Raw genomic sequence first — 25,470 nt, 5'->3', positions numbered from 1 at the left:
GGTTTAACTGTTTTAAAAAAATATGGAAAACAAGCAAACAATAATCAATCTATGACTTTCAATCTCATGTTGACATTTGGTATAGTCAGATTTTTTAGTGGTATGTATTTATTTTAATTAAATTACAGACTTAGATTATTTTACTGAGCAGCAGTTAGAGATAAAGAGGTAGATAGATAGATAGATAGATAGATAGATAGATAGATAGATTTTTTTTTTTTTTTTATTTAACCTTTATTTAACCAGGATAGTCCCGTTGAGATTAAGAACCTCTTTTTCAAGGGAGTCCTGGCCAAGAGGCAGCAAAACAGTTTTCATTACAGTTACAAATAAAAGTTTCACTTACAATCACATAAAAATTATATAAAACAGTTACAAATCAATGAGGCCGTCTCAAGTGCTCTTAATCTGGATCTAAAATCGTTCAATGAAACAAGTTCCGTTAGTTTCCAGTCCTTTTGCAACATGTTCCATGCAGAAGGGGCAGAGAAAACAAAAGCCTTTTTCCCCAGCTCAGTGCGGGCAAATGGAACAGAGAGCAACAAAAGGTCATTGGAACGCAAAGCATAAGAATCAACACTTTTCAATGTGATTAAATTACAAATATAAGAGGGCAGCAGTCCAAGCATAGCCTTGTAAATAAAAATGTACCAGTGAGTCAACCTCCTGGTGGACAAAGGAGGCCATCCCACTCGAGAGTACAGTTCACAGTGATGGGTCAAGGCTCTACAATTTGTAACAAACCTCAAAGCAGCATGATATACAGAGTCAATCTTACTCAAACACTGAGCTGAAGCATTCATATACAACACATCCCCATAATCTAAAACAGATAAAAAAGTTGCAGTGACAAGACGCTTTTTGACCTCAAAAGAAAAACAACATTTATTCCGAAATAAGAAACCCAGTTTTAGTTTGAGTTTCTTCACGAGGTTCTCAACATGGGGTTTAAAAGTCAAAGTGTCGTCAAGCAAAATACCAAGATACTTATATGTATGAACCACCTCTATTTCATTTCCCTCCAGAGTGGACACTTTGGGGGGAAATTGTGGGCTTTTCCTGGAATTTGAAAACAACATCAGTTTAGTTTTGTCCGCATTAAGGACTAGTTTTAGTTGCAGAAGTGTGTGCTGCACAACATTAAAAGCTTTCTGCAACGAAGCAACAGCAGCAGCTGAGCATGAGCCAAAGGAGTAAATTATTGTGTCATCAGCATAAAAATGCATATTGGCGTCCAACACGCTTTGTCCCAGATCATTAATGTACATAATGAACAGGAGGGGTCCGAGCACAGAGCCCTGCGGCACCCCTTTGTGAACACTCAAGAATTCAGAACATAAACCATCATGTTTAATACATTGGGTCCTGTCACTCAAATAATTTGTGAACCACGAGACTACATCATCTGACAGACCAAGACTGATGAGCCTTTGCTTTAAAACTGTGTGGTCCACAGTGTCAAATGCCTTTGACAGATCAATAAAAAGTGCAGCACAGTATTGCTTTTTATCAAGAGCAACAAGTATATCATTAACCACTTTTGTAGCAGCAGTCATTGTGCTGTGCTTTTTCCTAAAGCCTGATTGCAAATTTGAGAGCAGTTCATTTGAGTAGAGAAACTCTTTAAGTTGATCACACACAAGAGATTCAAAAATTTTGGATAAGACACACAAGTTTGATATTGGTCTGTAGTTTGTTAAAACAGCTGGGTCACCTCCTTTTAAGAGAGGAACCACAAAAGCTGACTTCCATACTGCAGGGATTACTTTGTTTTCAATTGATCGATTAAAAAGTACTGTAAGAGGCATTGCAATAAAATCAGCAGCCATTTTCAAAAAGTAAGGCTCTATCAAATCTGGTCCTGGAGGTTTTCGGTGATTCAGAATTTTGAGAGCCTTATGAACTTGCTGTACAGTAAAAGGTACAAATCTAAAATGTTCTCCAGAAAACATTTGAGAATTTGTGCAGTGAGGCAAAGAGGCAGCTCCTGTGGAGTCAAACAAAGAACCAGATGACACAAAATGCTTATTAAAGCAGTTCAAGATGTCATAAACTGGAATTGAATCCTTCAAAACAAAAGTAGGAAGAACTTGAGGGCCTTTGTTCACAGAAAAACCCTTGATCACTTTCCAAAATTTTTGTGGATTATTGAGGCTCTCAGAGGTAACAGCTAAGTAGTATTCAGACTTAGCCTTTTTAATAAAAGAAGTACATTTATTTCTCAGTTGTTTAAAAATAGACCAATCACGAACAGAATTACTTTTCCTGGCTTTGGCCCATGCCACATTACGCTGATGAATGACATCAGACAACTCTGGAGAGAACCAGGGGTTTTCTCGCCCCTTTACTCTGAATTTCCTTATGGGGGCATGTTTATTTACAATTTTTTCAAAATTTTCTTTAAAAAATGTCCAAGCTAACTCGACATCTGGCAACAGATTTATATGTTCCCAATTAACAAAGGACAAATCATGATGATAGGCTTGTTCATTAAAATTCTTTAAGTTCCGCTTAAAAATAATACGTGGTTTAGATTTGGGGATTTTTGTATCCCTGCACGCTGCAACAACACAATGATCACTCAGGTCATTACAAAAAACACCCACAGATGAAAATTTATGTGGAGCGTTTGTAAGAATTAAATCAATCAAGGTAGACTTCTCAGGACTTTTAATGTTTGGCCGAGTTGGATGATTGATCAACTGGCTTATATTAACAGAGTCACAGAAAGATTTAAATTCTTCAGAAGAAGTGTTTAACCAATCCCAATTCATGTCTCCTGCCATTAAAAGCTCATTGTAGTTTAATTTAGATAAAAGATATTTTAAAGATGATAATGTCTCCTTGGTGGCAGATGGAGGTCTATAACAACCAACAACAGTTATAGAAAGGGATTTGGCTATTACCAAATTCAAGGCCAGAAACTCCATCTGCTTAGGAATTGACTTAGACAAGACAACTAAAACATCAAATCTTGATTTAACATAGATGGCTACACCACCACCTTTTTTAGGCCTGTCAGTACGATAGACATTGTAGTCATTTATGTTGATGTCATCATCTGTGATGCGTCTTGTCAGCCACGTTTCAGAGATGATCGCAATGTCTGCATCTGTTGATCTAATCCAGATTTTGACTGTATCCATTTTAGGTAGTAAACTACGCACGTTAAGATGAACAATTTTAAGGCCAGACACTGAATTAAAATCAGAAGGAGTCTGGATACATTGCAGATCAGGTCCAGGGTTTGGTTGCACATTTCCAGATAGTAGTAAAAGTAGAACAATCATCAATCTTTGTTTCACATTACATTTTGACACAAAGTTTTTGTATGTTGAAGTAGAGCAATTCTTTTCACAAAGCGAAAGCGTGAGGTCATATAAAGCGAGAGCATTTTGGAGTTTAAGTAATTCCTTGGGTACCTCAGTCCAGCAGTTTAAGACCCAGACCAAATGAATCTGAGGTTGCTCATAAGCAACATTAGAGTCAGTGCCACCATAATAATTGTCCCGAAAACACAACACATTGTGATGGGTACTCACCCAGGGAATATTGTTGAGTCTCATGTCCCAAGTTGCCAACAAACATATTAAAATAATAAAAAACGCCATTGCCCTTCACTGCAAAGAAATATTGCAGGCTCAGGCTAGTTAGCTTAGCTCCAGGAGAGATGTGGGCCTCCAAGCCCAGCCTCCAGGGGGATGTTGCGGGCTCAAGCCAGCTAGCTCAGCTCAAGGAGGGGCGTGGGCCTCCGGGCCCAGTCTCCAGGGGGATGTTGCAAGCCCAAGCTGATCAGCTCAGCTCCAGGAGGGGCGTGGGCCTCCAAGCCCAGTCTCCAGGGGGATGTTGCAGGCTCAAGCCAGCTAGCTCAGCTCAAGGAGGGGCGTGGGCCTCCGGGCCCAGTCTCCAGGGGGATGTTGCAGGCTCAGGCTAGTTAGCTCAGCTCAAGGAGGGGCATGGGCCTCCGAGCCCAGTCTCCAGGGGGATGTTGCAGGCTCAAGCTAATTAGCTTAGCTCCAGGAGAGATGTGGGCCTCCAAGCCCAGCCTCAAGAGGGATGTTGCAGGCCCAAGCTAGTTAGCTCAACTCCGGGAGGGACGTTGGCCTCCAAGCCAAGTCTCAAGAGGGATGTTGCAAGCTCAAGCTAGTTTGCTCAGCTCAGGAGGGGCGTGGGCCTGAGCTGAGCTGAGATAGATAGATAGATAGATAGATAGATAGATAGATAGATAGATAGATAGATAGATAGATAGATAGATAGATAGATAGATAGATAGATAGATAGAAAGAACAGGATTTGGTGTCTGAATTGTTCTCTTTAGTCTGACCTCTTGCCAAAGGGTTTTGTCATAGGGTTTGATCAAAATCTCCAGCAGTGCACACATTCAAGTACACACAAAAACACATTCTGACTGAACCTGACCAGCAAGAAGTTTCTTTTGCAGCATGCTTCCTGCTTGCTACACAGCAACCACTGCTCTTTTCCCTCTAGATATCCCTCATTGCTCTCAGAGTGATCTTTTTAATGATCGCCAGGAGATTAGATCTTTATTTATCAGACAGCCTGCAGAATAAGCAGCAGCATCCATCTTTACTTGACTGTTTAAGGTTGAATCCGTAGATCACAATGCCTAACAACTCAGGGGGAGGGGGAAGAATAAATGCTTTTCTAAAAAACAAGCAGGAATAATGTTAGCTGGAGGATATAGGATTTGCTTTCATACATACTGTATAATAGTGTCTCTGTAGTGCAAGTGCGCATATCAAGTCTGACATTATACATACGCATACTTTTTTGTGAACCGCCTATATAGTGGCTATTCTTTTCTTTTTAAAAGTGTCTTTAAGCAAGTCACCCTACTTCTTCCTCAATAACTTGGCAGCTACCTGGGTAAGAGTCATCATTTTACAGTTACTTAAAAATGTGCATCACGGGACAGAAGTGGGGGGCGGCTGGCATCTAATGGAAAACATGTGCCGAATCCTAAAGAGGTGAAGTGTGGGGAGGATGGTGGCCAACATCCAGCAATTACTATTTCATACGTCCATGAGGGCAAGGGGCTACTAATATTCATCAACGGTGGAGTGAGACCGAACTGAAAATTGGCTGGTCCGATGGCAACCCCATTTGTTAGTGTCTGATAATTGGCACCTGTAGGAAACACAATTTCTGGCATTACATGGTAGCAGTTATGAGTAGAGCCACAAAAAGCACACACTAAAACTTGACCAACATGACCTCAAGTTCTTAACTAACTTTTCAGTATTCTTTCACCTTGTAACCTATTCAGCAGTACAGTATTCTCAAACGCTTGATCCGACTCCTTTTGAAACATTTTCTGGCAAGATATTCATCCCAGTATATATACTGTGTAGTCATCAAGGTAACACAAAGATGTACAAAACTTAATTGACAAGGATACTTGTCAAGGGCAGTGATAATCTCCGTTGTGTGTATAATGAAGCATTGTAATGTTTAAATGTAACATTTCCTTAATTGGTATATTATATTCATTTTGGTCCCGGTTCGTGTAAGAAAGGACTGCTTGGACTTGCTTTGCCCTAGTGCTTCTTGTGTATTAAACTCTATTGTAGATTATTGCCTTTGCCTTTAATTTTGCCTTGAAACTGATTTCAAGGCTGCATAATCTAAAGGTCCAATTAGATTGTTTTGATTGATATGAATGCCTTCAGTTCACAAAGAAGACAAATGGTAAAATGAGACTTAATTTAAAAAATTAGCAATGCCCAGTTCATTGTTAGTAAATATATTTTCCAGCAAATGCAATTATTGGAGCATGATTAGTTGAAAATTGAAAAATGTATTAGTGGCCACATAATATTGGAGTCAATTATTTACACCCCTATGGAAAACCATTAGTTTTACATAATCACTCTCTCTCAACAACTTAGTCCTACGTCTCCTCCTCATAATCCACAAAGGCACATCATTAAGTTTCTCATCAATTTCATATAAATGAAACCCAGTTAAATAACACTTGTGAAGAGTAGAAACAACTAAGTCATAACCTTGGCCACATGGCTAGTGAATACATTTCTGGTGCTTTACTACTTCAACGGTGGCTTTCCAGTCTTCAAAGTTTCATTGTGCTGCAGTCTATCAGACAATTAGTATGAAATTAATCAATTAAAACCCAATGATTGTCAAGCAGCACAGCCATTGAGCATGTCTGAACTATCTCCATAACTGCCTGTTCCCACTTGCATGAAAAAAGTTCAAGTGCTGTTGAGGGCAAGCGGGGACAGAGAAGTCATTGCCAAAGATGAGAAGATGGAGGTTCCAAATGTCACAAGATAAGAATCAATGCTAAAGTAACCTTGATAAACATGCTAATCTGCGTTTGTGCTCGCCCTCTCTCTCTCTCTCTCTCTCTCTCTCTCTCTCTCTCTCTCTCTCTCTCTCTCTCTCTCGCTCTCTCTCTCTCTCTCTTTCTCGAACAGGTTGTATAAAATACTCTCACATTTTCTCTCTCTCTCTCGCTCTCTCTCTCTCTCTCTCTCTCTCTCGAACAGGTTGTATAAAAAACTCTCTCACATTCTCACATTGTTTACATGTTTAGGTAGTTTGGTGGAGGCGTGAAGAAAATAGGGATAGAATTGGGACAGGGACCTTAAGGGGAAACATGTAGGTGGAAATGAATGCAAATTCAAGTTTTGCAAATCAATCTTGATACTGACTCAACTTTAACTCTCTCTCTTCACATTTTTCCCGGATCATGTTGTCAAATGTTAATTAAAAAAATAGCTGTGTCTTTCATCAGACCTGGTGAGACAGTCCATTAGGTAGGTGGGAGTAGTGTAGATAATCCCCTTGATGTCTCAGCTGCAGAACCACATCACGTTTTTCTTTGCACCCACGCCAACCCCCACATCCCTCTCGGCCTCGATCACTTTGTCTTATCACTGCAGCAGCCTAATGATGATGAAGCTGTGGACTCAGCAAAAGAGTCAGATGAGCATTACCTATGCTGCGCACACTAACACATGCACACAAGTCACATGTGATGTTTGTTGTGATGTGTGGAGTGCTACCCTTTGGGTATCAAATAGCTCATTAATGCCACTAATAATGTTCTAGATACAGCGGTGCAATAAGGTGTGAGATTCTGAGGGACCATGAATGACATGGGCCCTTGAAAATAATTAAAATTTGCATCATTGAAATAATGTGGGGGCCCAAAGTGATATTTTTGCATTGTGCATATGGCCTGTGGCTGAATTGATCCCATTAGCGATGGGGACAGTTGCAATCAGGATGGGATGAACTTGAACATACTGTACAGGGGTGTCAAACTCATATTAGCTCAGGGACCACATGGAGGAAAATATATGACCAAGTGGGCCGAATTAGTAAAATAATGGTATAAAAACAATTGCCGTCATTTCTACGCAGATTTTCGTTATTTGTGGACCAGTCCTAAATTACGGCGCTCAGCTGTAATCTATTGTTACAAAAAAGTAACACGAATGCCAATAGAACATGGCAACACTTTGCCTTTATGAGTTCCGGATGTGTTAAATCTACCTGTTTTGCATATATATTGTTCACAGAATGCAATGTATGGCACAGTTAATGAAGTTGTAAGGACGTTAATTCTTGTCATTTGTATTTGTGTTACCAGTACCGATAATTGAATTTGTTTCGTATTTACACGTTTGTCGGTCTATGATTTTTTTTTTTTTTTTTTTTTTTTTTTTGAGAAAAATTTAAACAAACCGGAACTTTGGGTTGTGTGTAAAATAATGACATCTAGGATGATTCCTTGTACAAGGTGCATTGCTCATCTGAGGAATGCTTGTGAAATTACGAATTTATGTTTGGATTGTGGCCGGCTGATTTATTAGTCTGGCATTACAATTTTATTTTATTTTTTTATTCTTTACTTGACAAAATCATCTCGCGGGCCGGATTAAACCCCTTTGCGGGCCTAATCCGGCCCGTGGGCCTTATGTTTGACACCACTGCTGTAGAAGAACAGATGAACTGGCGTCAGCATCTGGCTCAATCGCAAATTCATTGTGCAGCTTAGCGTACCTTTTACTCATTTGCCTAGAAAATAAAACTAAATTTGTCTTCACCCAGGAATGTTTTGAGGAGAAGTTGAATCATATGAGCAGCTTTTAAACTTAAATGAGTTTGTTTAAACTTAAAAACAAAACATTGTAATGGTATACTGGGCTATAACCGATAGCACTGGAGCTAATGCATGAAACATGTACTGCTTGAAAGATAAATACAACCAAATGATTTTGAAATAATAATCTGTGGCCCATCACCCTCATGCTATGAGTAAATCTGAAAAAATGGTGCCTCTTTTGGTAGACATTGCAAGACAGGCTGAGAAAGTTCGCCTTTTTCCTTCCAAAATGAGTTGCTCAATTCGACTGTCCAAAGCTCGTCACCTCTGATACTGTGTCATCACTCTTTTACTGAGTGTTTACCTTCCATCAGTGGGAGCGTACACCATTATCATTGTGTGAATGGGAAAGTAGAAAAGTGCCTATTTGACATGGTGCAAGTATACAGAGACAGTTCAGACCTCACACACACGTCTCATTTATTTTGATGTCAACTTCTAGCCATCCATCCATTTTCTAAAACTCCGCATGATGATTATGATTATCTGGAGCCTATCCCAACTGACTTTGTGCAAGAGGTGTGATACACCAGTGGAAGTCAAACCCTCCTTTGAAACCCTGAGGTCACACATTCTGTCAGCTGAATTTTTAAAATCAGTTTTGTAACTACTGTTAACATTCGGGACCCTTCCTGAAAGCCAAACCCGCCTTTGAAATTCTGACTCCTTTAAAACCCAAGGTCATACATGTTGACAGATGATTTTTTTAAATCAGTTTTGCAACCACTGTTAACATTTAGGAGCGTTTGAAAGCCAAAATCTTTGAAATTCGGACTCCTTTAAAAAAGCCGAGGTCATACATGTTGACAGCAACTACATTGAAATTTGAGACCTTGCTTGGAAGCCAAGCCCTCCTTTGAGACACTGACTTCTTTAAAAACACATTCTGTCATCTAAATTTTCAACTCAGTCTAACTGTTTGTCATCAGTTAAAAAGTCATTTCAATAATGCATGTGCAAGGGGTAAATTTAATGAAAACATGTTCAGTCAAAGTCAAAAAACAAAAGGCACATAAACATACTGTTCAGATTCAATAAACTGTCATAAGGGCATACACAGACACAAAAAAAAAAAAGGAAAAAAAGCACAGATGCTACCATTATCTTCCATTAACTGCTATAAAATGTCATTAGTGTGTTTCAGTAGGATTTGGGTGGCGTGGAGATTGAATTTAGAGAGAGATTAGTCTCTGTCTAAACAATTATTTGTTTTCCGACAGTCTATTAAAAAGCAGCAGCCAACGAAGATTAGGGTGGAAGTAAACATTGTCACCCGTTATCACCTAATGACTGAAAGTGTACTTCTAAGTCTGAAATTTAGAGAACATTTTACAGAGTCAAATTTGCAGTTTCTTTCTCTAATTGTTTCATGACTACTCCTCGGTAAAAGCGTGATTCTTTGTGTCTCTAGGAGATATAAGATTTGTATTTGGACTTCACAAAACCCTTATCAGGCGAGTATTTCAATTGCAGCATGTGCAGGCGTGATGGGAATAGAACAGCCACATCAGCTGTAGCTTGCTAATTAATTAAAGATAACGTAAACACAACTTGGCATTGTGCTGTGTGCTAACATTATCTGGAAACAGTAACACAAAATGCAGAAAATCCTCCCACTGCCATCCATCCATTTACTGCTTATCATCATTATTGTACATTGGAGCCATCCCAGCTGACTTTGGTCAAGAGGCAGGGTGCACCGTGACATTCAATCACATGGCACGTAGACAAACAGTCATTTACAATGACATTCACATCTAAATACTTTGTCAGTGTACCTAATAGTGGTGTTAAAAAAAAATTATTCGGCAATATATCGCGATATTATATCACGCAATTCTCGAATCGATTCAATAGGCAGCTGAATCGATTTTTAAACTTCCATTTTTAATGGAAAAATAGTCAACAAAACGTCTTACTTCGGGTTAGGGTTCACACCTTAAGCATGGAAGAATGTTATATGAACGGTACATTAAGCCTTAATAATTTATTTTAATGCTGTTCAAACATGAAACAGCTTACAACCCTTATAAAACTGAAGTTTCAGATAAATAAATAATACATTTTCATACAAATCTTACACTCTACAAGTTGACTGATTAGTATTTTCTAAATTTGAATGAAAACAATCGACTTGTAAATTCGTATCGGGATTAATCGGTATCGAATCGAATCGTGACATGTGAATCGTGATACGAATCGAATCGTCAGGTACTAGGCAATTCACACCCCTAGTACCTAACATGCACTTTTTCCCAACTGTGGCAACAAGGAAGGATAAAGCCTGGATTTTAACCCACAACCACTTGGCAACCACGCTGTCTTCTCTCTTATGCCTTCCCTATATCGTTTATTCTTTAATTAAAACCTTTTATTCCTAATTATACAGCAATTTGTAACATGGACCAGCTACATAAGGGTATCGTCATGTTTTGGATTGCTTTCCATCTATTCATTGTGTTCACCAGGTTTTAAATCATGTTGTAGTCTTTGTATACAGTACTTGACAGTCAATCAATGATTAATTTGCACTCCCGGTATTTCTGATGATTCAAATACTGTACTCTGGGACTTTTACCAAGAAATAAAATGCAGACTAAGTAGCAAATATCAAATATCAAATAACCATTGTGCTTGCGTGTTATCTCACCATCACCATTGCTCACAGTAGCGTTTAGTTTTTTTTGTTTTGTTTTTTTGTTTTTGTTTTCCCTGTAACCTTCAAGTTGTTGTTTTTTTTTGTTTTTTTTGTTTTTGTTTTTGGGGGGGCAGAATTGGCACATGTGTAACTTTACTATTTCATTATATGACAAAAAAAAAGTGGACTTTGGTTATATCTGTCTATTTCATTTAGCTTGCATTCTCTTGCATATTCCACCATTACAGTAGTCTTTTTTTTCCCCCCCTCTATTAAAGAACCACTTGAACCTGGCCTAGACAGAGGATACATATAAACACACACTGTGACACACACATTCACTAACCACAGAGGAATGCCCTGTCTTTTGGGGAATATATTTTACATATTTTACTCCCCCACACCCCACCCAAAAAAAATCAAACCATTAATGATAGATGCCACGTAATATGCAAATGTTTGAATGCAAAAATAGGATGATTTTGTTTGCTTTTGTTTTGTAATCAATGCACATTGTGAATAAAGTGCTCACTGCATTTGGATACTCAATATGGATTAACGAATGCAGGAAACAAAAAAATATTTGCTCACATTTTCAGAGTGTTCTTATTCAATTGTTCCAAACAAATGAGAATATTATCCGTTTTTAACAAATTTAAAAGTGACATTCTTTCCTGTGTATGCATACATAAACGCAATCAACCATAGAAAATGGCAAATTAAAACAGCTCATTAGATCAGTAAAATACAAAGCAAGCACAGAAAATGGTGGTGACACAACAATGCACGAAACAACCATTTTGTCTGGGATTTTTCTCTTTGGATTAATTCACAATGAGAAATAAAGACTTTCATTTCAGCTGAAATAATCATAAAAAGCACGTTTTACACTATAAATGTGAACTTTGTGCGACTTTGTAATTACACTTTCTCCTATGAGGCATAGTTATTGCTATTCATTCTCGCACACAACATATTCTACTGTACCCTCTCCGCACCAGTGACTCGTGAAATCGACTCATCAGTAATAGGTGGCTACAGAGAGAAAGGAAAGGATAGAGTGCAAGGCAGACAGTGAAATGTAAAGTAATGTATATCACAGCATTTGATCAAATAATAAAAGATATACAGTATATGAAAGTTTCCGATGAACTCCCCCTCAGCTGACTGACAATGATTTTTACAATGCCCAGTCCCCGTGTGAAACCAGACTGTAGAATCAAAATTGGGATACAGATAGAAAGAAAGGGCTATGCCTCAGACATAGCCGAGTACATGAAGGATGGTTTTGGAGGCCAGTTATTGATTGTGGTTTGCATCACTGAGCTCTAGAGAGTTAATCAGATGACTTAGGAGAGGTTCACCATACACACACACGCACACACATTTGGCTTCAATCTGTCAGGACTCAATAGTGAGGCATCCATCAGTTTGCTAATGCGGTATGGTGGTCATGTTGTGCATCTATATTAGAGAAGCTTCTGATCAACACATGAACTCATAATTATGAAGCTATAAACCCTTAATCAAAACTATGTAAATCGTGTTCCCTCAACACTCTCTTCAATAATTATTTTAATATAAATACTTCCATTAGTTTAATTGCATTAAAACATATTCCAATTATCCATTACTTAAAAGTGGATATAGTATAATTTTTATTTCTGATGATAGCACAAGACAAATACTGTGAAGACCTGAATGTGAATTTCTTTTAGGAAAAAAAACAGACGTTACATTTAATTTACTATTAAATAGCCCCCACTAAATGTTAAATAATTCTACTTTACATGTTAACTGCCTTTTTGAAATCACACGGTGTGCAGGGGTGTAGCTACTAGGGATGCTACGATAACGGCAATATCGTGATATCGCGATATTAAAACTGCCACAATATATCGTCGTCGTCATGCAAAAGCAATACATCTTTTAAAAAAGTCAGGTTGATTTGTGCAGTTCTAGCACCCTCTGTTGGCTAGTTTTTTAGCGCTATTTAATTTTCACAAGGCATGTTTTGGCCCTTCTATGTTTAAAATCCATGCTAATCGTCAGATGAAGGGGAACGTAATAGGCTTGTGAACCGAGTCAATAGGCTATGTGGAGGAAGTCAATATGTGCGTGCATTAGCAAGTGCCTCAATATGAGTGTTATTCGCGATTGTAGGCTGTTTATATGCATTACTGTAATGTAAAAATAAAATAAAAAACAATATGGTGTTTTCTTTTAGTATGAGTTCATTTTTTTTTTTTTTACAATATTGTAACCTTTTTTTAACATCGCCAACCTCCCCACAATATCGTGATAATTATCGTATCGTCACCTTCATATCATGATAATATTGTATCGTGATGTTTGGATATCGTTACATCCCTAGTAGCTACATGGTGGCCAGGAGTGGGAAAAAAGTTCAACTTCCCACCACAATCCACATTCACATTCTACTCATTTCCACTTCAACCTCTGACAATATCAAAACAACTTTCACAGTATTATTTCATTTTATGGGTATGAAGCGTTTTTCTCACCAAGTTTACATAACCCAAGGGAATGTGAATGTATGAGCACAACTGTATTAACTGCATGATCTGAATGCAAACTCTTTAGAAATGACTGCTTATTCATGTGGGCAACGTCAATAATAATCATTAATTTTATAGCAAAAAAACAACAACAACATGGCAGAAGTCATGGTCTGATAAAGATCAAACCATCCACAGTCATGGTTTCATGAAATAAAAGGAAAGGTTAATAAAAAATTGACTTAATAAATTGTGCCGTTTTTTTTTTTAATTAAGTATTCTAAAACCAACTCAGTTTCATGTTAATGATATCAAAGTTGTTGTGTATGTGCATTCTTATCGTCAAGTTTCTAATAGACTGACTTTTAATCCATTGTTGAGTCCAATAAATAACAGAACCTTGTACGGTGACGTCTATTTATTTGACAACATGCTTAGCTTTCATCATCCTCTTTCTTGCTGAGTATTACTGCTACTAGCCCACCTTTTGTTAAGTGTTACATTGACGAGCTGCTGAACAAGTCAGGACAATACATCCATATTTTTTGCTTTCCCTTGTATACTTTCGACACACTCTGAAAATAATGACTTTTACAAATGGAGCCCATGAGCATAAAGGCCACAGTGATTCCAGCAGATGTGGAGTGATTCTCAACACTCTAATGAGTGTAAACACGGTACATGCACAAACTGCTGATGGGAATTCCGAGAAAGCAGATATTAAGCCCCATCGTGATTGCACAGTCTAACTATCACACCCATGAAAATTGACGCTCAAGGAGGTGACCAAGGGTATGTGCTGTCCTGATTTATCGGGAACTGCAGCTGTATATGAGTGTATTTGTATGTGCGTGCCACATGTGTGTTGAGTAGGCTACCTATAGCTACGAATGAGAGGGTTGGTTGAGAGAGTGGTCATCCATCAGCACCAAGACAGGACTGTGGATGGTGATTATAGAATCGGGGGTAGAGGACTCAGTCCCCCTGATTGATCTACCGCTCTCCTTCCTGGGTCATAGTTCAAGACTATTTTTCTGGCAAAATCCTGGTACCATTCAGAAATCTACAAGAGAGTATGTGTCACTCTATTAGTGTTTCTTTGCAAGTAAATATGCATGTGCAGACCTGAATTTGACTTTCCTTTTCCAGAGGTGCTAAATAATTCAGTGACACTGCTCTCTGCATGGGAAATATTAGACGGAGTATTGGGATGTAGGAATAGCAACAAAGAGCAGTGAAAGCATGGCACAAACAAGAGAGAGGGCAAGATAAGTTCACTTATAGAACAACATATAAGATAACAGAGGATGTGAGGAAGCATGCTATGTCAAAGTTTAAAGCTTCACTACTCACCCAAAGTCAGCTTTGATAGACAGCAGCTCACCTGACAAAAAGTATAGAAAATGGATGTATGCCTTTTTGGCTACACTTTCAAACTGCCCTGTCATGCAATATTTATTACCCGTAGCAATCTGTTAAATTAATATTTCTAAAGTGGAAAATGAAGTTAATCGCTGCGGCTAAAAATATTTAAAAAAAAAACAATCTGCATTAACGTGGTGCTAATTCATAGTGAAGCTGCATTTCACTTTTAACGTATTTTTTATTTCCAGTGCAATTGTAGCACAAAGCTCAATTTAATGTGCGCATTAGTGTAGTTTTCTTTCTTTCGGTATTTTGCTCGTCTTGCACAGATAGAATAGGGTGTCTTGTGCCATTTTGGGATGGAATGTAGCTGGTTCCGGCTACAAAAAAAATCATATCACACATTCAGAATATATAATGCGGTAGTTTCTAAACTAGAAATTGTCCATGAAAGGCTGATATCTTAGGTGATGGTGGTTCAAACTCTGTTTTAAATTTTATTAGCATCAGACAGTAATTATTTAATTCCTTTTCATCAAATTATGTATTTTACAACCTCAGGAAAATTTGACATCCTAGGTTCTACTTGTTATAGATCAGGGGTCAGCAATGTTTCCTGTTAAATGAGCCATTTTCGGCCAAATAAATAAGCAAAAAAGTGTGTGGAGCCACAAAATATTTGAAGATTGTGATGAAGGAAACAGTTTACTATTGTTAGTCTAATGTACTAAAGACCCAAGAGCTAATTAGAGCTGCACCACAACATAAAAATATGACAGCAGCATCCAATAGGTACACATTTATTTTCTTGTATCTATCCTCTTCTTTTTGGGTAAATTTTCAGACGTCCTTTTAATATTATGTTTTAGACTTTTCTACCTTTCTGTCAGATGGACATATAGGACTTTTCTGCCTCTTATCTTAATTTTTGGACATTTTATGGCTATATTTGGACATTTTTCCCTGCCTTTTTATGATGCCAATTTTGTGACATTTTTGGCAATTTTGTGGACATTTGATGGTAATTTTGGGGAATTCTGATTTTGTTTTTGAATAATTTATGGTTACTTTTTGAACATTCTCTTTTCTGGCTTTTTATTCAATTCTCTGACATTTCTGGCAATTTAATGGACATTTTATGGTATTTTTCTGCTTTTGCGCTTTCATTTTGGACAATTTTAGATAATTTTAAAAACTTTGTCCATCTACCTCTCTAATTTTCTGACAACATAAAATGTGGACTCTGACATTTTTAAAATATTTAATTATTCATCCATCCATCCATCCATTTTCTTAACCGCTTCCTCCTCACAAGGGTCGCGGGGGTGCTGGAGCCTATTCCAGCTGGCTTCGGGCAGTAGGCGGGGGACGCCCTGAACTGGTTGCCAGCCAATCGCTGGGCACACAGAGACGAACAACCATCCAAACTCACAAGCACACCTAGGGACAATTCACCTGCCATGCATGTCTTTGGTATGTGGGAGGAGACCGGAGTACCCAGAGAAGAACCACGCAGGCATGCTGAGAACATGCAAACTCCACCCAGAAGGCCGGAGCCTGGACTCGATCTTGCGTCCTCAGTACTGGGAGGCGGACGTGCTAACCAACTCATCCAATGTACCACCTTAATTATTCATATATAAATTATTTAAAGAATACTTTGACACGACGAGAGGAGGTAGGACTCAGACGCAGAATGTAAGTTGGCCAACAAGGCTGCAGCTTTAATCGCTCGAAACGAAAAACACCTCTCAAAGAGGGAAAAAAGGCTGAACAAAAAGAGCTCCAAACTGGAGATAAAAAAAGGGCACTCAAAAACAGGGACAACAAAAGGCGCTCCACTAGGGAGGAAAACAAGGGGCAAACTAACCCCGGGTTTTCACCGGTTGCGGTTGCGGTGCGGTTGCGGTGCGGTTGCGGTGCGGTCCGGCGACGCAAGCAATTAGATTCCATTCATTCGAATGGTGCAGTTTACACCGCTTGCGGGTGCGTTGCGTGTCGACTGCGGAAGGCCTGCGGCGTGCCGCAAGCCTTCCGCAAGGATAGACCTATTTTCTATTTTTGCCGGACGCCGCAGCGGTAGGCCTGCAGCAAATGGCAAGCTAGCACAAAACACATCGAGCGGGACAGGAAGACCGAGGCAGTTTCAAAATAAATTTCCGGTTACCTTTCAGAATAAAACACTCGCCAGCTCCTATTTTGCAAGCTTTCAGCAAAACGTGACGTGGGCGTCGCCGGGCCATGTGCTCATTCACGGTTTAGACACCAGCGAACATGGACGAGGAGAGGTTTATATTGGAGGTGGAAAACCACAAAATAATATATGACACGGCACATCCTTTTTATAAGGACTGTAATGTATTGTGAGTTTGATGTTCGCGATTGCTTGTTGTGCCCGTCTCGCTTGCCGTACTGAGCGGCAGCCGGACGGGGAAGACAGAAATAAAGAGTGGACCCGCACTGACCCGACTCTTGTTATTAATATACTTTACAAGGACAACCAAAAAAAGGATGCTGCATGGAATCTCATAGCAGAAGAAGAAGAAAATGTTAAATAAAAAGAAGTCCACCTCTCGTTGTGAAATGCCACATGATCGCGCGCGCGCGGTCCCGCGAGACACGTTGGGAAGTGGGCGGCGACGGAGCTGCCGGACCGCAGCTGTGCGGAGCCGGTGTGGATTGACAAAAAAATTGACCCGTCCGGAGCACGCAGTCAAGACGCACCGCACCGCAACCGCACCGCAACCGCATCCAGTGAAAACCCGGGGTAAGGGCGCAAGACAAGGCAAGGCAAGACATCAAACTAGGACTGTGGTACGAGGACTGTGAGGACGCTTCCATGCACTGAGATGTGACACCGGCAAACTGAGGGAGAAGGCTGATGGCTTTTATTGCAGGGTTGATTGGAAGCAGGTGGTGGTGATCATGGGCGTGGACCGGTAATCAGTGAGCTGCAGGAAGGGTAAGTGACCTGGGGTGAGAGGAGAGTTAATACTTTCAAAATAAAACGGGAACCTGACTGTGAAAACAAAAGCATGAACCGGCACTCTGGTGGCGGCGTGACAGTACCCCCCCTCAACGGCCGGCTCTCGACGGCCCAGGAATGTCAGGGTGCTCTTCATAGAAATCGTCGATGAGGGAGGGGTCCACGATGAATCGGGCGGGCACCCACTGCCTCTCTTCTGGCCCGTAACCCTCCCAATCAACCAGGTACTGGTGTCCCCGGCCCCGCTTTCTGAGGTCCAACAATTTCCTGACTTTATACACCGGGCCCCCCTCCACCATCTCCGGAGGGGGCGGCGCAGGCTCGGGCGGGACCAGGGAACTGTCCTGGACTGGCTTGACCTGGCTCACGTGGATGTGGGGTGGGCGCGGAGGGATCGAGGCAGGCGAAGGCGCACGGCGGCAGGACCTATGGTCTTGGCAATTGGGAACGGCCCCACGAATCTTGGGGCCAACTTTGGACATGGTACTTTGAGATGAAGGTGTTTCGTAGAAAGCCATACCTTTTGGCCTGGCTGGTATTGGGGTGCGGCCTTCCTCCTCCGGTCAGCAGCTCTTTTCACCCTGTCGCCTTGACGCTGTAGTGCCAGTCGAGCTGCTGACCAGATTCGGCGACATCTGCGGACCATGGCGAGAACCGAGGGGACTGAGGCTTCCTCCTCCAAGTCCGCGAAGTAAGGCGGATCGTATCCGTGAACACATTTGAATGGCGTGATTCCTGTGGCAGAGGTGGGTAAGGAGTTATGTGCAAGTTCGACCCATACCAAGTTCTTGCTCCAAGTGGATGGGTTTTGGGAGACCAAGCATCGAAGTCCAGCTGTTGGTTGAGCTTCTCAGCTTGTCCATTGGCCTCTGGGTGATAGCCTGAGGTTAGGTTCGCCTTGGCTCCTATGGCTCTGCAAAACTCCTTCCAAAAACGAGAAACAAACTGGGGCCCGCGGTCCGACACAATGTGTCGCGGGAATCCATGGATCCTGAATACCTGGTCGATCATGATTTCGGCTGTTCTCTTGGCGGAGGGTAGCTTGGGTAAGGGAATAAAGCGGACCATTTTTGAAAAACGATCGAAAAAAAAAAGCACACCACATTCACATTGATTGTTTGAGTCCTGTGCTGCTCATCACCTGCTGCTGCGACCCGGTGACATCACACGCTGCGGCAAGCCAACTCTCAGTGTGATCAACACCCCCAGCTGTGTACTTTCGTTCTCCTCTTGCCGTCAGTCGGACTTGTCCTTCTTTTTGCCTCCTCCGATTGGGACTTTGCTGACAACGGTTCCGCCGTAAGTATCGTGGTTTTACCATGCGAAGTAGGAAGTCCAGTAACAAGGTCCATAGAAATCTCGGCCCAGGGTCTTGAGGGGATCGGCAGTGGTTGGAGGAGACCCATCCGGGGTTGATTTGACGATTTATTTCGGGCACAGACTGGGCAGGCCTTGACATATTCCTGCACCGAAGTCTCCATAGAAGGCCACCTTAATCTTCGGGCGACGGCGAACAGGGTCCTACGAGTACCTGGGTGGCAAGACAGACGAGAGATGTGTGCCCAATTGATCACCTGTGCTCGTAGGGCCTCCGGAACGTAAAGTCGTCGTGGTGGGCACTCCTTTGGTGTGATTGTGTCTTGGAGTGCCTCCTTGACTTCCTCTTCTATCTGCCAAGACATTGCTCCTACTACGCAGTCTTTAGGCAGGATGGGCTCCGGTTCGGTTGCTGTGGAATCAGGGTCATGAATTCGGGACAGAGCATCTGCTTTGATGTTCTTGCTTCCGGGTCTGTAAGTTAGAGAAAACGAAAATCTGTTAAAAAACAACGACCACCTGGCCTGTCTAGGGTTCAGTCTTTTGGCTTGGCGCAGATACTCCAAGTTGCGGTGATCTGTCCAAATGATGAAGGGGTGTTCCGCGCCCTCCAGCCAGTGGCTCCACTCTTCAAGGGCGACCTTGACCGCCAGTAGTTCCCGATCTCCAACGCTGTAATTGCGCTCGGTCTTGGAGAGCTTCCGGGACAAGAACGCGCAGGGGTGAACCTTTCCATCCTCCTGGCTTCTTTGGGACAGCACGGCTCCGACGCCCAGATTGGAGGCATCTACCTCGACCACGAACTGGCGGGTAGGATCGGGAACTCTGAGTATCGGTGCCTCCGTGAAACGCTTCTTGAGTTCGATGAATGCGGCGTTGGCTTCAGGAGTCCAAATGAAGCGATGCTGTGGGGAGGTCAAGGCATGGAGTGGAGCTGCGATGGAGCTAAAGTTGCGGATGAAACGACGGTAAAAGTTGGCGAAGCCCAGGAACTGTTGCACCTTCTTTCTAGATTCAGGTGTGGGCCAGTCTCTGACCGCGCTGACCTTCTCCAACTCCATCTCGACTTTGCCAGGAGATATGACGAATCCCAAGAATGAGATGGTATCTGCATGGAAAAGGCTCTTCTCAGCCTTTACATAGAGCTGGTGTTCTAGCAGACGTTTCAAGACTTGGGTAACATGTTGCTGGTGGGTTTTCAAGTCCGGTGAGTAGATCAAAATGTCGTCGAGATAAACATATATACGAAATGGTCTATGAAGTCCTTGAGCACATCGTTAATCATGGCCTGGAATACAGCCGGCGCATTAGTGAGTCCAAATGGCATGACCAAGTATTCGTAGTGGCCCCGGGGAGTATTAAAGCCGGTTTCCACTCATCACCTGTACGAATCCTGATGAGATGATAAGCGTTGCGGAGATCCAATTTGGTGAATACTTTGGCTTGCTGTAGCTGGTCGAATACTGATGACATCAAGGGCAGAGGATATCGGTTCTTGACTGTGATTTCATTCAGGGGGCTGTAGTCAATACAAGGGCATAAAGATCCATCCTTTTTGCCCACAAAGAAAAACCCAGCTCCAGCTGGCGATGAAGATGGCCGGATAAGTCCGGCTTTCAAAGAAGTGTCAATGTACTCGTTTAGGGCCTTGCGTTCGGGACCCGACACCGAGTACAATCTCCCTTTGGGAATGGTAGATCCAGGAATCAGCTCAATAGAACAGTCATACGATCGATGTGGAGGGAGTGACATGGCCTTGGTTTTATTGAACACTTCTCTGAGAGGATGATAGCAAGTGGGAACGGTGTTCAAGTCCGGGTAGTCCTGGTCAGTCGCGAGAGTCACCTTGCGGATGGCAGCGGAAGGTGCCTCTGCCGCTGGCTGCTCCAACCCATGGTGTTCACAGTCATTTCCCCAGTCCAGGACTTGCCCCGATCGCCAGTCGATGCGGGGGTTGTGCAACTGCAACCAGGGATGTCCTAGGACCAGTGTGTGTGACGGGGAACGGAAGACATGGAAGCGAAGGAATTCCCGGTGCTGCCCAATATGGATCTCGAGAGGCTCTGTGACATGCGTGATGAGGAATAAGTCCTTCCCATTGAGCGCCCTGGCCCTCATATGGGTGGAAAGTGGCTCTGTGCCTGCCTGCAATTTTTCCACCAGGCCCCAATCCATGAGGCTCTCGTCCGCTCCGGAGTCGATGAGAGCTAGTAAGTCTGTGGAAATGGCATGGCAAGAAATCTTGACTTGCGTGAGTTTTCGGTTCTTGACTTGCTTGTGAGTTTCGGAACTCACCGGAGAGCCTCTCTTGGTGGGACAAGCTACCACCAAATGGCCTTGTTCTCCACAGTAGTAGCACCGCCCCTCTTGACGACGTCGCTGGCGTTCGTGGTGAGTCAGTCGGGCGCGGTCCAGCTGCATCGGCTCCTCGCCACTCTCGCTGGACCTCCCCGCGGTGGACGACTGGGGAAGTGCACCTTGTGGAGACTCTCTTGCTGCCGGGTGCCGGAAGAATTCGGAGCCGTGTCTCCGTTGATGTCCGCTGGTCTGCATAAGATCTCGCCTTCGATGATCGGTGCGGATGGCCAGCGAGATCAATGAGTCCAAGTCGCCCGGTAAGTCCACGGGCAGTAAGAGTTCTTGCACAGAGGTTGAGAGCCCCTTCAAAAAGTGGTCAAAGAGGGCAAAGAGGGCAGCCACTCTTGACTGCTAGAGTTCGGAATCGGATAGCGTAATTTATTCACCGATTCTCTGCCTTGTCTGAGGTTGCTTAGTTCTCGAGTCTTTTCTCGATCCATGTTGGTGGGATCAAACACGAGGCGGAGAGCCCTGCTAAACCCGGCTGCGGTGGAGCAAGTCGGGGAGTGCCGTGCCCATTCCGCGGTGGCCCAGTCTCTGGCTCGTCCCGTCAGGTGGGAAATCATGAAGGCCATGCGGGAACGGTCGGTGGGAAATGCCTGTGGTGAGAGTTCGAAATGTATGTCGCATTCGGTCAGGAATGCCTGACAACGTCCTGGTTCTCCCGAGTATCGCTCCGGGGGAGCCAGTCTCAGTCCAGCCCCGGCCAGGGCTGGAGTCGGAATCGGTGGTTCAGCTGTTTCTGGTTTCGTGACGGTTGGCGTGGAGTCTTGCAGGTGGCTCACCAGCTCCTGCACCTGTCCAGCGAGCTCTCCCATCCGGGTGACCATGGCCTGCTGGACCTCCTCCTGGTGCGACAGGCGGGCGGCCTGTCTCCGGAATGCAGCCTCCAACTTCTCTGCTGGGTCCATGCTGGCCGAAGTGTACTGACACGACGAGAGGAGGTAGGACTCAGACGCAGAATGTAAGTTGGCCAACAAGGCTGCAGCTTTAATCGCTCGAAACGAAAAACACCTCTCAAAGAGGGAAAAAAGGCTGAACAAAAAGAGCTCCAAACTGGAGATAAAAAAAGGGCACTCAAAAATAGGGACAACAAAAGGCGCTCCACTAGGGAGGAAAACAAGGGGCAAACTAAGGGCGCAAGACAAGGCAAGGCAAGGCAAGGCAAGGCAAGGCAAGGCATCAAACTAGGACTGTGGTACGAGGACTGTGAGGACGCTTCCATGCACTGAGATGTGACACTTCGGCAAACTGAGGGAGAAGGCTGATGGCTTTTATTGCAGGGTTGATTGGAAGCAGGTGGTGGTGATCATGGGTGTGGACCGGTAATCAGTGAGCTGCAGGAAGGGTAAGTGACCTGGTGTGAGAGGAGAGTTAATACTTTCAAAATAAAAGGGGAACCTGACTGTGAAACACAGTGCACAGTGACTTCTATGGGGCAGGGGAGTCCACAACTGATTTGGGTTTGGGTATTGTGCGTGGCAGAATACCTGGTGGGATAGCCATTTTTTGGCATAAGAAACTAGACCCATTAATTTCTGTAATTCGGCTTGAGGTTGACTGGGCCATTGCAGTTAAAGTTACACATGATAGGAATACTTTTATTGTCTTAAATGTTTATACACCTTATGAATCTTACCAGAATGAAAGTGAATATCTTAATAGGCTCGCTTTTATTAGTTCTTTTATAAAAGATAGTGAATACACGAGTATCTTTGTAATGGGTGATATGAATGCTGATATATCAGATGTTCACTCCTTGTTTGGGCGACATTTGAAGGAGTTTTGTGGAAATGATAAGCTTATGCTCTCAAGTGAGAAAATCTTACCAGCTGATAGCTATACATATATTAGTGAAGCTTGGCATACAACATCTTGTCTGGATCACTGTATATGCACAGCTGATGCACACAACTGCTTGGTGGCAGCTGAGATCTTATATAGTTTATCTATTGCAGATCATATTCCAGTTTCTATGACACTTGATCTAGAATGTTTACCTGCATTGCCTGTTTGCAATAATGGTACATGTAGAAAGCTAGACTGGGGAAAACAATCAGATTTTGATCTCTGGCAGTATAATTGTCGAACTGATATAACTCTTTGTGATGTTGACATCCCATGTGAAGCTATCCTATGTGATGATATAAATTGTAAGAAACAGGAACATTTCATGGCTGTGCTCAACATGTATGAAATAATAGTGACAGGCCTCCTTAATGATAGTAATCCCCTTATTATTGAGAAGAAGAAGCATAGAATCATGCCTGGTTGGGGTGTGCATGTGTCTGATCTATATTCAGAGGCTAAAGATGCCACTCAAAAATGGGTATTGGCTGGTAAAATAAGATACGGACCAGAATTTGAGAAGAAGAAAGAAGCAAATGCTGAGTTTAAGTATGCGTTGCGCTTTATTAAGAAGAATGAACAGATGTTGAGAGCAAACTCTATGGCAGGAAACCTTGGGCAGAAAGACAGTATCGCTTTCTGGAAAGAAATTCAAAGAATTAACAACAGTAAAATACCGCAGTCGGCTAATATTGATGGGATTACTGGAGATAAAAATATTGTGGAGTTATGGCGAAAGTATTATAGTAAGCTTTTTAACTGTGTTCAGAGTGCTGATTTTAATATATGTATGGCTGATGACAATAATGGCATGGTGATTAAGCCAGGTGAAGTGTGCAATGCTATTGGAAAACTGGCATTGAATAAATCATGTGGTTCTGATCAAATAACAGCCGAGCACCTGAAGTATGCTAGTAAAAGAATATCGGTGTTGCTCTCTATGTGTTTTTCTGGCTTCCTATCACATGGAATATTGCCTGACTCTATGCTGTCCGTAATCCTGGTGCCAGTAATTAAAAATAAAACATGTAAAGTATCAAGTTCAGATAATTATAGACCAATAGCTCTTGCAAGTGTATTATCTAAAGTCTTAGAGCGAATTTTATTAGACAGACTTCAGGGATACATAATGAGTTGTGACAATCAATTTGGTTTTAAAAATGGACATAGCCCAGACTTGTGTGTTTACACATTAAAAGAGGTGGTGTCCAAATATAATAGACATAACTCCACTGTATTTTTGTGCTTTTTAGATGCATCTAAGGCTTTTGATCGCATCAACCATGGCAAACTTTTTATTAAACTGCAAGAGCGAGGGGTTCCTTCATACTTACTACGTATTATGTATTACTGGTATACAAAACAAACTATGCCAGTCAGATGGGGGACAACTGTCTCAACATGTTTTCCAGTTTCAAATGGGGTAAGACAGGGGGGGATATTGTCACCAATTCTGTTTAATTTGTATATGGATGAACTGTCAAAGAAATTAATGAATAAATGAATGCAAGACTGGATGTATGGTTGGAGATAGGCTCATTAATCATTTAATGTATGCTGATGACTTGGTAGTAATGACACCTTATAGTGCTGGTTTACAGCAACTACTTAAAGTATGTGCTGAGTATGGGGTGCAATATGACATCCAATATAACCCTATTAAAACTGTGGTAATGATGATTAAATCTAAGGCGGATCAAAAGCTGATATTTCCATCTTTCTATTTGTCCAAACAAGAGCTTAAAGTTTTAACAAAGGTAAAATATTTGGGCCATGTGTTGAGGGATGATTTAAGTGATGATGATGATGTACTGAGACAGTGCAGAAAGTTATATGCCCAAGCAAATATGCTTGCGCGCAAATTTAGTTACTGTTCTGATGATGTTAAAATTGAACTCTTTAAAGCCTACTGTACTCCATTATATTCCCCACATCTATGGCGCAACTATAGAAAAGGAATAATGAATAAGATCAAGGTTGCATATAATGATGCTTTAAGAATTCTGTTAAAATACCCTAGGTGGGAGAGTGCAAGTTTATTGTTTGTTGCCTCAAATGTTCCAACATTTCATGCACTGTTAAGGAATTTTATATATAAATTTATGTGTCGAATTAATAGATCCGGTAACGGAATTCTAAAATCGATAAATGATCCTTTTTTAAGTGATTCTAGATACACTTCATTGTTCTGGAAATACTGGATACATGAACTGTATGTTGTTTGAACAAAGGACTATTTTTCATGTGTGTTTTTATATAAGTGTGTTTTTTGTATGTTGTTGTA

The 25,470-nt window shown here is 41.9% G+C and overlaps 1 protein-coding gene across 2 annotated transcripts in view; it reads right to left on the bottom strand.

Annotated features, from left to right (window-relative positions):
- The window catches only part of LOC144033188 (calsyntenin-2-like), a 239,778-nt gene that overhangs the window by 150,431 nt on the left and 63,877 nt on the right, over window positions 1-25,470 (bottom strand). The window contains exon 1 of one of the 2 annotated variants that reach the window (XM_077541106.1): window positions 3,543-3,835. The exons of the other annotated variant lie outside the window; for it this stretch is intronic. Within the exon in view, the coding sequence (XP_077397232.1) occupies window positions 3,543-3,588 (46 nt within the window). The 5' untranslated portion in view covers window positions 3,589-3,835. Of the gene's footprint in view, window positions 1-3,542; window positions 3,836-25,470 lie in introns of those variants that run through there. 2 annotated transcript variants of the gene reach the window in all.

This window comes from Festucalex cinctus, chromosome 13, assembly GCF_051991245.1.
Source record: "Festucalex cinctus isolate MCC-2025b chromosome 13, RoL_Fcin_1.0, whole genome shotgun sequence".
Taxonomy (NCBI): domain Eukaryota; kingdom Metazoa; phylum Chordata; class Actinopteri; order Syngnathiformes; family Syngnathidae; genus Festucalex; species Festucalex cinctus.
This window is presented reverse-complemented; position numbering and strand designations above follow the sequence as displayed.